Source organism: Ilyonectria robusta, assembly GCF_021365365.1.
Source record: "Ilyonectria robusta strain PMI_751 chromosome Unknown BGZ61scaffold_6, whole genome shotgun sequence".
Taxonomy (NCBI): domain Eukaryota; kingdom Fungi; phylum Ascomycota; class Sordariomycetes; order Hypocreales; family Nectriaceae; genus Ilyonectria; species Ilyonectria robusta.
This window is the reverse complement of record NW_025764440.1, coordinates 857,942-871,992: the sequence shown is the minus strand read 5'-3', so window position 1 is coordinate 871,992 and position 14,051 is coordinate 857,942. Positions and strand designations below refer to the sequence as shown.

At 53.4% G+C, this 14,051-nt stretch overlaps 6 protein-coding genes and 1 non-coding gene across 7 annotated transcripts; 6 read left to right on the top strand and 1 right to left on the bottom strand.

Moving 5' to 3' along the window:
• Positions 1–2,866: 2,866 nt before the first annotated feature.
• BGZ61DRAFT_346908 (reactive mitochondrial oxygen species modulator 1-domain-containing protein) lies at positions 2,867–3,530 on the bottom strand (the record flags this gene model as incomplete). The annotated part of the gene is made up of 5 exons (XM_046239927.1): positions 2,867–2,990; positions 3,060–3,153; positions 3,275–3,304; positions 3,361–3,387; positions 3,473–3,530. The coding sequence occupies 5 exons, from the start codon at positions 3,528–3,530 to the stop codon at positions 2,867–2,869; spliced, it is 333 nt and encodes a 110-aa protein (XP_046106754.1).
• A 1,015-nt stretch (positions 3,531–4,545) lies between these two features.
• Positions 4,546–6,838, top strand: BGZ61DRAFT_475845 (uncharacterized protein; the record flags this gene model as incomplete). The annotated part of the gene is made up of 2 exons (XM_046248737.1): positions 4,546–5,655; positions 5,708–6,838. 2 exons carry the CDS (start codon positions 4,546–4,548, stop codon positions 6,836–6,838), a joined length of 2,241 nt encoding a protein of 746 aa, XP_046106753.1.
• A 992-nt stretch (positions 6,839–7,830) lies between these two features.
• Positions 7,831–9,021, top strand: BGZ61DRAFT_447627 (uncharacterized protein). The gene is made up of 2 exons (XM_046245377.1): positions 7,831–8,258; positions 8,318–9,021. The coding sequence occupies exons 1-2, from the start codon at positions 7,907–7,909 to the stop codon at positions 8,980–8,982; spliced, it is 1,017 nt and encodes a 338-aa protein (XP_046106752.1). The 5' UTR covers positions 7,831–7,906; the 3' UTR covers positions 8,983–9,021.
• A 227-nt stretch (positions 9,022–9,248) lies between these two features.
• BGZ61DRAFT_348271 (metal dependent phosphohydrolase) lies at positions 9,249–9,944 on the top strand (the record flags this gene model as incomplete). The annotated part of the gene is made up of 1 exon (XM_046240046.1): positions 9,249–9,944. The coding sequence occupies one exon, from the start codon at positions 9,249–9,251 to the stop codon at positions 9,942–9,944; it is 696 nt and encodes a 231-aa protein (XP_046106751.1).
• Positions 9,945–11,288: 1,344 nt separating this feature from the next.
• BGZ61DRAFT_447624 (Alpha/Beta hydrolase protein) lies at positions 11,289–12,664 on the top strand. The gene has a single exon (XM_046245376.1). The coding sequence runs from the start codon at positions 11,318–11,320 to the stop codon at positions 12,254–12,256; it is 939 nt and encodes a 312-aa protein (XP_046106750.1). The 5' UTR covers positions 11,289–11,317; the 3' UTR covers positions 12,257–12,664.
• On the top strand, positions 12,582–12,664 carry BGZ61DRAFT_t94. Its single transcript has one exon. It is a non-coding gene; the product is annotated as a tRNA-Lys (tRNA).
• Positions 12,665–13,093: 429 nt separating this feature from the next.
• Positions 13,094–14,051, top strand: BGZ61DRAFT_447623 (uncharacterized protein). Its single transcript, XM_046245375.1, has one exon. The coding sequence runs from the start codon at positions 13,310–13,312 to the stop codon at positions 14,003–14,005; it is 696 nt and encodes a 231-aa protein (XP_046106749.1). The 5' UTR covers positions 13,094–13,309; the 3' UTR covers positions 14,006–14,051.

The following is a 14,051-nucleotide window of genomic DNA, read 5'->3' as shown; positions in this document are numbered from 1 at the left end:
CTTGTAGTAGTTGGTATGGGCGTTCATCTTGCTCCAAGGAAACCCATTGGGGGTAGGGTTGTTGGTCAAGAAGTAGGGGAGCTGAGGGGCATCCGTCGTTCCTAAGACAGATTTGCTATACAGGGGTCAGCACCGGGCTCCATGTGATGGAGTAGGCAAGGGACAACTGGGGAACATACCCATTGGTTCTGGACTGACTCCAAGCTCCTCCAAGAGAAGTGTTAGAGTAGTGACCGGAGTGGCTGGCCCGGGGTTCCATCTGGGCGGGGAGGACGGACCTCCCCTGAATGCTGGCGGCGTTACCCATTATCAAGCAAGTGATAAAAAGATTGACTGATCTCAAAGAGTGTGAGCTGAAGGTACTGGGGCAAAATCCTTCATCTTCACGGCGGAATCTGCCAGTTATATACGTCGCGTGCCTGTTGGGAGCCGCTGGGAGCAGCTGATTACAGCTAGGGCGAAATAAGGCAAAGACGCCGTTGCTCTCAGGGACGGGGACAACGCATCTGCCGAACTCCCGTGCCTGATTCCTACTGGCACCCCACAGCTCATCTCAAGAGAGGCTTGCAGATACGTGGTGAGAAGCTCGGTCGAGGCCCTAGAGAGGCCATGTTGGATAGAGCGGAGGTGGATCTGTGGAGGAGTTGATGAGCAGCACGGACTGGATGTGGGGCTTCAAGCACAGCTCAGGTAGAGCTGCAAAGCAGGATGACAGTCAGCACACCAAAAGGCAAGAAAAGGGCCACTCGTGAAGGCATCTTGCCGCCTATCAGGCCGCTAGATCCTATCTCATCGACCCATATCGCAGTGCCCGAGGTAGAAAAAGGTGTGGTGGCTTCAGCCTCAAACGCGGGTGTAAAATAGCAACATGATCGGCAATCCAGGTCAGGGTGTCGAGAGGACTCGTTTAGAATAGCCACAGGGTGCACCAAGCCCTTCACGGAGAGCCGACTGATGTCATATCACTCGGTTGCCTCGGATGTCCAGGGAAGTCCCATGGACACGGGAGAAGTGATGGACGGGCTCAGACCCCTTCGTGTAAACGATGACTCTAGTGGTGTGCCCTACGGGGTAGGAATTGTGGTGGGAACCGTAGGATCGCGCTCGCCGTTCCTGTGACTAAGTAAAGAAGCAATACGGTTGTGGCGGAGCCAATCGGAGAGCTTATTTAGTAACTCAACAGACAACACGAACCACGACGTTGGTCAGAATCCGCCTCGGGCATGTCTTAGTTGGGACCTTCGGGTCCCGTAGGCCTAGCCTAGCGCCAAGTCATCACGCATCTTCGGGGGTTTGTATACGCTACGTATGTAGCTAGAATCTGGGGCTATGTAGGATTCAGGTTGAGGCAATCGAAAAGACGCCCCACAGCAGGCCGTCTTGGCCCTGGCCCTCTCCGGACCCGACCGGCACCGCGACTGGCGGTCGATCTGGAGTCTGGGGCTCAAGATGCCATTCGTGATTGGCGTGGATGGAGTCATGCAAGGTCCGGGGCCCCTGGCATGGTGCCACAAAGGCAGCCCTCCATCAGGCGTCTTGGTACTGTAACCTCACGCAAACCTGTCGTAGGATTTAGCAGCGTCCAGCTGCAGCCCGCGTCTGGTCTGCGAGGTCTGGATGGTCTGGAGGCTTGAGAAAGGGACGGTGTGTGCCGTCTTGGGAATCTTGGCCGGCAGGATATCAATTGCCGTTGGGGGTGGGACGATTCTATGAGGGGGTGGGTGGCTGTCCTGTAGCCTGTTGCATGTAATCGATGCAGTCTATCGCATGGCGAGTGTCAGCAAGTCAGCCCCAAAAACATGGCATGGCATGGCATGGCATGGCACAGCGGACATGACAGGGCAAAGCAGGGAGGGCATGGTGCAAGGCTCCTCCGTTCAACCGTCAGCAAAGCGGTAAACGGCCAACGGCAAACGAGCAACGTCACACTACAGTCAGCTAGGGTGAAAAAAAATATACCACTTAGGGCGACAGACCCAACATGCGTGATGTTGTGGAACATCGCGTCGGGCCTCAGCTGGCCACAGATTGGGTGGATCCTGGTATCTCTGTGAGCTGGGACCAATCGCGGCATAACACTCGACTACGCAGTATGAGCCATTTGTCCCGCGCAGATGGATTGCAGGTAATATCTGCAGTCGGCAGTGCAGAATCCCAAAAACGCCATTCTTGGACGCTGAAGATGCAAAGACGGGAGGGCTGAGAGGGCAGAAAACCTTATCTGACCAACAGATTATCCACTTGGGAGCATGCCGGCAAGCCTCTAGCACCAGCGCCACGACTGACAAAGCCTCCGAGACCTCGTATCAACCTGTAAGGTGTGTCAGGTCACGGGGGGTTGCAGCGGCATCAGCCTGCATGCCATTCAAGGATATTTCGACATGTGCAGTTGACACCCTCGAGGTCAACGCCACAACTGGCTTTGTGGAGATTGTTGGCGACCAGTGTGGGAGGGTTCCGCCTTCGTGCCAGCATACCGCTTGCATACCGCTTCCGCATTCGAGCCCTCAGGTTAGCCACATCCAGTCCCGGGTAGTGGGCGGGCGTCGGACCCGGCAAGGCTGTGGCCCTGGGCGCGGGCGCGTCTCACGGGCCAAAGGTTAAGCACTGTCTTCGTATCCGTTGGTTGAAACGCATGGAGAATTCGGTCCGCCGAACAAGCACAGTCAGATTGTCCCTTGTCCCTTGTTCCCTGTCCCTAGGCGGTAGAACTTTGGTTGATATATTACAGAATGCGGCCGTTGACGGCCAGACTGTACATGGGCGAAATATCGGTGTCAACTGCTCGCATTAGCTGCAGATGCCCCTCGCTTGCTGATCCTGTTGATGCTGCTGCCTTTGCTTCTGCCGCTGCCGCTGCCGCTCCCTATGATCTCTTCCAAGCGGGGTTTGCCATCATTACTATGGGCCGCCGCTGCGCTCGCATATACAGCTCGTGCATTCTGGGGTCGCCGTCGGATCGGATGACACTACCGATTGACATGAAGAAGCTAAGACGCCCTTGTCAGTGACTACGCACGTATGATGAGATGACGAGATAACAATGAAATGCGCCTTACCCGAATGTAGCGCCTGAGCCTAGCATATACTGGCCCAGCGTCCTCATGATTCCGTTGGGGCCGGCTCCATAGCGGAAGATGTTGACGGTTCCTACTGGGTGTCAGTCATCGATCTAGTCCTCCGGGGCGCGGGGGCCAAAGGTTTGCCACTTGGTGTGGTGACAGCTCTGGGTATCCCAGCTTTCCCACGAGTGTTGCTTTGCAGGAGGCGCTACCGAAAACAAAGCCCATGATCACTCCCACGGCTGCAAGCATGTCAGAATAAAGGTCGAGACTCCGAGGATTCTGTGGGATATCGTACTTCCACCCATCATAGCGCCCATCTTGACTGCACCACCTCCAGCGTTAGCCAGGTTCATCTCCTCTCCTCTCTCCTCGGCTCTCTCCTCGAGCGACCGAGGCAGATAACGTACACTTGTCTGCGTTCGAGGGACCATGCTGGCCAGCATTCATTGGCGCGACGGGCGGCATGGCGAAGAAACAGGCTTATCGGCTCGATTTATTGATTCTGGAAGGTTCGGCTCTGCTATTCGTACGGTTCGGCGGGGGTGTGGTGTGGTCGTGAGGGTCGGGATTTCTTTTTGTTCGAAGCTCTCACCACGCCAGTCTTTCGAGCTCAAGAACGTCCATCCAATTCCATTCGACTCTCTCATTGGCTGCAGAAGAATGAGGAGAATGGCGCCCGGCAAAAGAGTTATTCCGCAGCACGGACCACGGCGCACAGTGCCCGTGATCACCCGCGAGTCAGCAGTCACTGTGAAGAAACATCACGTGGCTCCTCTTCGTGGGTCAACAGCCGGCTCCACAGCGCGCCTGTCCAAGATGAGAGGCATTTGATTGTGCATTTGCTCGAGCTCTCGTGAGCATCTAGACAGTTGTTTGTCTTACCTTCGCTTTGTTGTGTGGTGCTAGGTGCTTTGCGAGCACATGCCAGAGTCAATGGGCGTGTGCTCCACTGTATCTGGCCCCCAATTTCAATACGCCAAGCAGCGCTTAGCGAGACGGGGGGACAGAATCACCAGAACCTCCCATCAGCTCACTCACGGCTTGAGCCCATCCATCACTGCGACGCGAAACCGCCTAGGCATCGCGAAAACCTCTCTCTTGGTGAGTTTTGCACCGATACAACCGCTGGCAGTTGTTTTTTTCGACCTCGATCGACTTCCCCACGCGTTGTGGGCCGTCGCCAACGATACCGCCCCCCTACGCCAACTTCGCCCCAACCTCGGACTGACATTTTTTTCTTCTTCAACGCAGAGCTGCGAGCCACGCGAATATACTCCTTTCTAGCGAAGCGCATCGCACCGGATCGAGACCATCTCTATCCACATCGAGCCATCACCAGTGGAAGTGCTTCTGTCCTGACCGGTGGCGAGGTGGCGACGACGACCTCGGGCGAGAGCCGCACGCTTCAAACGCGAGTCTACGGCCTTCACCATCTTCACCCCTCTCGTCCATCGGCCTGGCCCGCCGCTGAGCCTTCCTCATGACGGCTGTAGCAAACCCACAGACCTTTCCGCAGATTTCACGACCAGCATGGGGCACGATTAACGGAAATCACCAAATGAACCCAGACGACGCACGAGGGGGCATCGGCATGTTTGTGCCGCGCAAAACCTTGTCGCGGACCAACTCGTCGTCGTCCGTCTCTTCAAACTCGTCAAATTCATCTGCCACCACAGTCGCTTCGAATGGATCTCAACCCAATGGCACTCCCATGTCTTCGACGACTGATTTGAGCCAATGGTCAGCCAACGGAGCACCTCGGAAGCGACCTCAGCCCAAGAGCGCTTGGCCGGCCGGAAAAGGCGACTTCCAGCAGGACGTTTCCAGACTTGCCAATAATCGGACTGCCGGGATGATGGTATCTCATGGGCCGGTGCAAACCGGCTCTGGTCAAGTCCAGATGACGCCGCAAGGCATGATGCGCCCTATGCCTGCCGAGCAGTTTCCTCCCGGGCAACCTGTACTCTACCTTCTTTCCCTCAACGGGACCTTCGAACGGAAAACAATCGCTGTTCCTTTTGCTCCCGATAGCCTACGAATCGGCCGCCAAACAAACCAAAAAACAATCCCGACGCCCACCAACGGGTTCTTTGACAGTAAAGTGCTGTCCAGACAACACGCTGAGATTTATGCCGAGCGCAACGGGAAAATCTACATCCGCGATGTTAAGTCCTCAAACGGCACATTTGTCAACGGCACGCGCCTCTCACAGGAGAATCGTGAATCAGAGCCCCATGAGCTTCAGACCTCGGACCACCTTGAACTTGGTATCGACATCGTTAGTGAAGATCAGAAGACTGTAGTTCACCACAAGGTGGCTGCCAAGGTCGAACATGCCGGGTTCTTGAGCTCCTCGAACAACGTACTCGACATGAACTTTGGCGATCTTGACCCAGCCAACGGTGCCATGATGATTCCCTCCGGCGCCATGCCAATGCGAGGGCGCAATGGCAGCAATGTCTCTATGGCCAACAATGGCCGGATGATGTCTAATGGAGGTGGTATGGGCATGCAGCCTAACGGAATTCCGCAACAAAGACCCTTCTTCCTCACACCAATTGCCACCGATCAAATTCTCAAGCGACTTGCTGTATGTGTCACCAATCTCCAAATCTCTGATATTTGCGCTAATTATTCGAAAGAACGAAATGCGAAGCGCTCGTGTCCAGGCCCAAGACCTGGGTCGGACGAACCAATTCGTGAACACACTCCTATCGAAGGAAGACTTGAAAGACCTCGAGAAACCAGAAGCTCCGCAGCCGCCCAAGCCGCAGCCCATGGTTAATGGAAACGGTATTCCATTCCGATCCGACCCTAAGGCGCGTTTCTCGGACCCTCCTGCACCCCCACCACAACAACCACTTCCCGAAAAGCCGGATGTGCCTTCACTGAAGCGAGGCCCAACCGAGCGACCGAAATCCGGCCCGCCAAATGGTTCCCCTGTTCGACAAGACAACCTTAGCCAGATCATTCAACTCACAGAGGCTCTTAACAACGCCAAGCGAGATATTGACACGCAGACCGTCCGTATGCGCGAGCTTGAAGAGATGCTCCAGAAGGAGCGCCTCGCACGTGAGGAGGCAGAAGACTTGGCTAAGCGGCTGGAGGAGACCGCGACTACCCACACAAACGGCTCCGCTGTCCATGGCGAGGCAGATGGCATCAACGGCACACTGGCTGAGGAGGAGGACGTTGCAGACGTTCAGGAACAAGAGGCTATCGAGGAGGTCAACCCGGCTGTTGACCCGGCTCAGGAGACCGCTACCGCTCTCCAGGCCCGCATCGATATTATGGACAGTCAGATGCGGGATATGAAAGAGCAGATGGAGGAGTGGAAGCAGCGATGCGAGGTTGCCGAATCTGAACGAGATGCCGACAGAAAGACTCTAGCGGAGATGGTTGTCCAACTTCGCGCGGAGGAGGCAGCCAGAGAGGAGGCCCAGAGGAAGGCTCGATCTCGATCAAGGCAGCGGCTTGCCGCAGCCACGGCTGCCGAGGTCGACGAGGAAACCACTTCAGAAGCCAACGAGGACTCTGTTGAGAAGTCTCAGACTGATGGCTCTGGCCCCACCACCAAGTCGATCGATGCGCCGAGCCTTTCTCGAGCCAACACCATTAAGCCGATGACCTCCGATAAGGGAGCACTCGCACAGGAACACCGTCTGCAGGCTGCTTTGCCTTTCGCATCGATGTTCGGCGTCGTGCTCTTCGGCGTGGGCTTGATGGCATATCTTAATGGGTGGCAGGCCCAACCACCCAACTCTGAGCAATGATCATCGCTCGTATGGATCAGACTGTAAGAGAGGCTTCCTGCGAATGTTAGCTAGAGGGATCGGGGATTACGACATCTTATCCTGGGGATTTGTAACTTTGTCATGAGCGGTATTCATAATGCAGCATGCGGCATACCGCCTGGACCAAACGACGAGACGAGACGACACCACCATGGACATATCCGACTGGACTACTGTTTTCCTTTGTACGTATTATACTTGGCTCTCTTGTACCAATGACAACTAGACAATGGCACGGCTCGAGGACCTTCGTTGGCAAGGACTCGGCGTGACACTGTCGGGGTTGGACGGAACGGCGTTAATCTTTTTCGACTTCAATACATGGATTAAGGCGCACGAAGGACACAAAGATGGGGATGCGAGCAGTGGGCTGCATGGACGAGATAGCGACGGAGGACTTATTTTTCTTGCATTACCTACCTTATCAAGTGTGAATTGCTCAATACAAAGAGGGCTTCAGCTTTTGAATATTAATGCTCTGCTTCTCTCAGATTCCAAACTGCATGCTAACCAAGCTTGTCAATGAACCCAGCCTCTGCGTCATAGACTTAGGCTGTTGCAGGTCACTGCATTCTACTCGATGCCAGGTGCCGGGACTCGGCGTAATACAGATGACCGCCTAATATCAGGTGGAAAATGCACACTTGGCCAGATGTCGGGGCTTCGCATTCGCATCCGCCGACCCACGGACAAGCCTCTAGTACTAACCACCGACGCTAACTCATTTTCGTATTTTCCCGGCACATTATTGAACCGCTTCACCATCGCACCTGATCATGGGCTGCGTCGACGATTAATTTAATGACCCGTGCTTTATCTGAAAGGGGAAACGAGTTCAACGAGGTCGGGATCGGGTAGTTTGCGAATGCGATGGGAGACGTGGCTTGGGATTAGCCTGTTGAGAAAGGGCTATAAAGACGGCCGGTCTCAAGAGATGGTATGGGAAATGTTTTACTCCAGAACTCAATATTGGCATAGCATTGTGGCCAAGTTTACCATCATAATTTTCTCTCCAGTTGTAAATTGTATTACCCTTTCTCGCCTAAAATGGTAGCTATCTCCAAAGTCCTGGAGTCCAACCTCCTTGCCCGCTCAACCCTCCCCAGCGGGCTCGTCGCTGTATTCGCAGGCGCCACGGCTGGAATCGGCGAGATGGCCCTCAAAGCATTCACCAAACACACGCTGCAGCCAAGAATATACTTTATCGGTCGCTCACAAGAGGCTGGTGATCGGCTACAGCAGGAGCTGAAAACGCTGAATTCTGAGGGGACGTACAACTTCATCAAGACGGATCTGAGCTTGATGAAGAACGTGGATGAAGTGTGTAGAGATATCAAGAGCAAGGAGAAGGCAATCAATGTGCTCTTCATGAGCCAAGGAACACTGAAGTTTGGCATTAGTAAGTTGTTATCCCATTGCTTCGTCAAGTGTCCGTTACTGATCTATCTCCTCCTTAAGACACCGCTGAAGGCTTGCCCTTGACCACCGCAGTGACTCTATACTCTCGAACACGCCTCACTGTCAATCTACTTCCCAATCTCCGACAGGCATCCTCCGTCCGCCGCGTCGTCACTGTCATGGCCGGTACCAAAGAAGGCCCCATTTACGCTGACGATATTCCCGGGCGAAAAGTCCCCATTCGAGGCGCTCGCGGTCATCTTTGCACCGCTCTCACGTTGTCCCTCGAGGCGCTGTCTTCCAAAGCCCCCGAAGTATCCTTCATCCACAACTTCCCCGGCGCAGTGGACACAAACCTCATCCGCAGTGGAGATGGAATGATCTTGCAGGTTGCTAAGTATTGGTTCAAGTTGTCAATGGTGGTGAGAAAGAGCTGGGTGCCCGCAGAGGAGTGCGGCGAGAGGCATGCCTGGCTGTGTCTAAGTGGGAGATATCCCGCCAAGGAAGCCGGAGAGGGTGTTAATGGGGTAGCATCTGAGACGATTGCGATGGGTTCGGACGGGAAGAGTGGAAGTGGTGTGTACAGCCTTGACTGGGATGGCGAGAGTGCATCGGAAACTGTCGTGAAGTTCCTCGACAGGTATCGGGCTGAAGGAATGGGAGACAGGGTCTGGGATCACCTGGAGGGCGAGTTTAAGAGAATTATGGGAACGACGTCCATTTAAGGCAGCTTTGGAGATTTTGGGAGATAAACTACTATACAACACTAATTGACCAATGACTTTCGGCCTCTGTCAGCATCCTCTTGGTACTTTATTGAATGCTTGTGTCGTGGTGGGGTGAGATGAGTAATGCGCCGCAGTCGGCCCCTCTTCAATAATGAGGCTAAATATGAGTCAATGCCCAAGCAGAATGGCGATATCCAACAACTATAAATTCAACGCATAAACCATTGTTATTGAGGTCAGCTAAAGCCTCGTTTCTGATAACTATGTCTGAACAGAAATCCCGCACTCCCCTGCCTCAGGGCGTCCTCGACCTCATCCCCCAGACTGATGTCTGTACGAAGGCGTTGGCTATAGCGCAGGATGTGCTCCCCGAACCTATCTTCAACCACAGCCTGCGCGTCTTTCTCCTTTCCAAGTACGTAGCCGAGAAGGAGAACAGCGAGTGGCTAAAGGAATCCCGACTGCCCTTGCTCTTCGTCGCTGCTGTGTGCCATGACCTGGGCGCCAGCGACCTCTACAACGGCAAACATCGATTCGAGGTTGAGGGAGCCGACGCTGCCAAGGCGCATCTCCTTGCGCATGGATCGACAGAATGCGATAGCCACGATGTCTGGATCGCCATCGCAGTCCACACGAGCCCCGGAATTGCCGAACGCGTTAGCTCGCTCTCTCGCCTGGTCAGGTACGGCGTCAAGAGCGACTTCTCGCCGGCATACCGTGACGGACTTGGATTGGGTCTGGGAGATTATGCCGCCCAAATTGAGGAGCTCCTTCCACGATTGGACATCGAGAAAGCTCTGGGAGATGCCGTGGTGAAGCAGGCGGTCAAAATTGCCGTGCCTATCGATAGCATGACATACCCGGATTCGCAGAAGTTCCCTCGTGGAAGTTGGCCTGGTATCCTGCTTCGGGCGCACCTGGAGAATCCCGAATGGGATGGCGTTAGCCCGGCATTTTAATTATAATCACAATTTCCTATTTCTGCATGTCAACGTCGGAGAAGGATTTGAAGTGAGTCACAATACGGTGTTGTAGGGAAGTGGGGAGGCTGGCGTGAGAGGGTTCTGTCGAGACAACCTCGCAGAAAGAATGGGCGCAGAATGGACCAACGGCTTCCCTCCTGTGTTCGCAACCTTAGATAAGTGCGAACCAGTTCTAACGCTCCGATAACTACCTAAGTAAGCGATAGGCATCCATCATTGTTTAGGCTAATATGAGAAGGGAACCATCACGTTGGTACCGTTACTATGACTAGTCACGGCATTCACATGCAGCTTGAGGCAAATTGAAACATGGGTTACCATCCTTGTTCTTATGAGCAAGTGATTATAGAATCTACATTCATCAATAATGTGGGGAAATATATGCGCTGCGACTCTGCATCCATCAGGTAAGTATCGCGGGATGTGGGCGGGCAACCAAGCTCATTTGGGACGCTCATTTGGGACGGCTGAACCACCAAGCAGCCTAATAAGCGCCACATAATGCTGTGCTTTTAGCCTTGTCGGAAGATTCATTAGTTGCATTGCTTGGCGCTACGGGATCCAAGATCTGATCGATTTTACACCTGATGCGAGGCACCCTTTTTGCAAGTATGTATGCGAACCATTATGCAGGTACCGTGTAAGTTGTGTATGTTCACAACACACCACAGCCTTCATGGGGAATCATGCTAATGAGAGACTGCAGCCATCTCATGGAATTATAGAACTCGCATTGATGGATTTGCTGAATATGTTTGAGGTACCAACACGTATTTTAGACGACTGACCGACTCCGGCTGCGCGGTGCCGGGGAGAAGGCTCATGGAAAACAACAAGATCCTATTTGTCATATCCTACCTGAGCAATATAATAAATTGTATCCAACAATCGAGATTCACCCTCAATAGCCTGCAAGGGTAGCTAGCAACAGTGGATAGGAAGTACCGTTACATAGTGAGAACAACAGCCTGTTAAATTATCCGTAGCTTCAATTAAGCATGCGCCACTGGTGCTACTGTATTCGCAATGAACCAAGCCGTTTTATAAGAATGAAGGATGCGAATCCCAAATCATCTTAGCTTTGGCGATGTTGTACTGATAAAGGATTCGGATCCTAGGTAGGCATAATTGGCTTTGGCGAGATTAGAGTCCACTCGAACCTGGTTTCGCAACAACGAAGGATTCGAATTACGAATATGGTTAGCTCTGGCGAGAGCAGAGTACCAATCGGACGGGTAGAAACGTGTCCGCAGGCTCGCTACGGATAATTATATCATGTCCGAGGGTATCCTCTTTTTTACTTTGTCGCCGACTTGTATCCATTGCTGTTCCAAACACATCGCGACGACATGGACTCCACCATAGCTTCGAGCCAAGACATCAACACCAATCAGCTAGTTTTGGCTGATGGTCGTACCCTCTCATACGCAATCTACGGTGCTTCCTCGCCATCTCATCATGCCTTTTACTTCCACAGCTACCCCGCATCACGACTGGAGGGAGCAATGCTGCACGATGCGGCGGCCTCCCACAACATCCAGTTGATCGCCGTGGACCGGCCTGGCATGGGCTCAAGCACCTTTCAACCACAGCGCTGCATCCTCGACTGGCCACTCGATATCACTGCACTTGCGGATCACTTGCAAATCCCCCAGTTCGCATGCATCGGCATCTCGGGCGGCGGCCCATACGTGCTCGCGTGCTACCACAAGATCCCGCGCACAAGGCTCAAGGCTGCCATGATAGTGGCAGGTCTCTGGCCCAGGGTTCTGGGGACACAAGGAATGCTACTGGAGTTGCGCGTGATGCTGGCCCTCGGTCCGTGGGTGCCCGGCTTAGTGGCAGCAGGGATAGATTATAGTCTGGGGAAAGCGGCTAGAGACACCGAACACCCGGAGGTATTTGCGGCGACGGTGGGCAAAATGATGGAATCTCGCACCGGCGTGGACGCAGACGTGTGGAGGGAGGATGTGGGCGGCTTCAGGGAGATTGTCCTTAGCAACTTGCGCGAAGCGTTGAAAAACGGGGCGACGGGTTCAGCGCACGAAGCCAAGCTGTTTGGCAGCGACTGGGGCTTTTCTCTCGATGAGGTCAAGGTCCAAGAGAACACACTTGTCATCTGGCACGGAGGGCTGGACAAGAACGTGCCTCCTGCGATGGCTGAAAAAGCAAGCGCATTGCTACCGGGATGTCAGTTCAAGCTGTTTCCGGAAGACGGACACGCCAGTTTGACTGCAAGGAAGACCACCGATGTTCTAGGCCAGGTAAAGGCGATGATGGAGGCTTGAAGCTGTGGTAGGATCTGGCGAGGTCTTTGTGCTAAGACGGCTTGGTATTCCCACTGTCCGAAACACCATCTGGGCTTGCTGTCACATTGTGAAGGAACTATGGCTTCACTGCTGGAATAAAGTGAGCATTCTAGCAGCGCCTCAGGGTTGTATTGGGATTATTGGGAGTCCTTTTCCCTTCAAGTCACCCGAACACGGCATTTCCTCAGGTGTTGGGCCACCCTTTCCAAGAGGACAACGCATTTGAGTCAACCTTGGAATGGAATTCTGACGCGGGTATATAGTGTACAATTAGAGCCCTTTCTTCCAACCAAAACCGGTTATTGCCCGGTTAGCTCAATCGGTAGAGCGTGAGACTCTTACGAGTACACAATCTCAAGGTTGCGGGTTCGACCCCCGCATCGGGCTATTCCTATACAAGCATTCGTACGATTGACACATTTTCTTTTTTGGCATCTTTTTGCAATTTTTAACTCCTGAACCACTGGAGAGGAGGCGAAACACAGGAATCTTTTTTCTTTTGGTAACCCAGATACCTAGGGATCCCTCATTTTCCGCGACCGTGGTCAGCGTAAACCTTCTGGTCCCGTCTGACTGGCACTCAACAGATAATGCAGCCCGGCGTTGCGTGTAAGCGTTTGCCAATAACAGACCTCACAGTGGAATATATTGAATTCTTTCAAATCCTTTGTATTTAATTAAGCCGCCATCACAACCTAAAAAGAGCAAGTATACCGGGAAGAACAGTCAATGCCGCAGACCTCACCTTGCGACGGTTGTCAGTATTCGGAGTGGAACCTTCTCAATATATACGCCAACCTTGACCCGCTTGGGATTATTCAACCGTGTATACTCAAAAAACTTATTGAAGGGCTTTTTTCGCAGTCGCCCTGGCCATTGAGGTCCTCACGGGTGTTGGTGGCACCAGACACCACAGACGAGCATCTGCAGATGGTGTCTTCTTCGTACACTGTCTCGACTTCTGAGTGCTTTCCGTCTCGTCTGCGGTAATTCTCAGCAATATCCAGGGTGGAATTCTTCGATATCAACACTATGGGTGGCCTTTTTCTACATTTTATCCTCGGCCAGATGGCTTTGGCCTTGGTAGTTACGGCCGCGGGCATCACCACACCGAAATTCCCAGATACACCTGATCCCTTCCTTGACTACCTCGAGAACACGAACGTCGATACGGTATCACTATTTCCCAATGTCAAGGACGCATCTTTCGAAGACCAAAATTTCACCGTCCACGACTTCTTCGACCGGAAATGGAGACAAGAACAAGGGCTGCCAGATCCCAGGAATGAACTGCAACCTCGCGATGAATACATGGCGCCCCACGGAAGCAGATACGTTGGGGACGGTGGGAAGTTTCTGCCGCCAGCTCACAGGTGCTTTGTGGAAGCAGAAGGTGCGCAGAGTGGCAATCTGGGAGGCGCCTACCTTTGCCGAGATTATCTCTGGCTGTTTAAGAACAACCGCTATTGCAAAACGTTTAGGGACCGAGGGCCGAATGACCGCTATTGCGAGGCTATGTACGATGGGGTTCGCACGGTGATTCGAGGAGTACCAAACAGCGGGCGCTGGTATATTAATGCCGAGTGCAACCATGTTGCGACTGCGGTGACTTGGGTGTTGGACACTTGCGCCACTACATCAGAGTGTTATCACAGGAACTGCCCTGTTGGGGGCACGGCGACAGCAAAGGGTCGGGAGCTACTCACTATCTCTGTCACGAATCACTAAATGTGTGGTAGTGTTGGACGCTGTGGTGGACGCATGGAATTTGTAC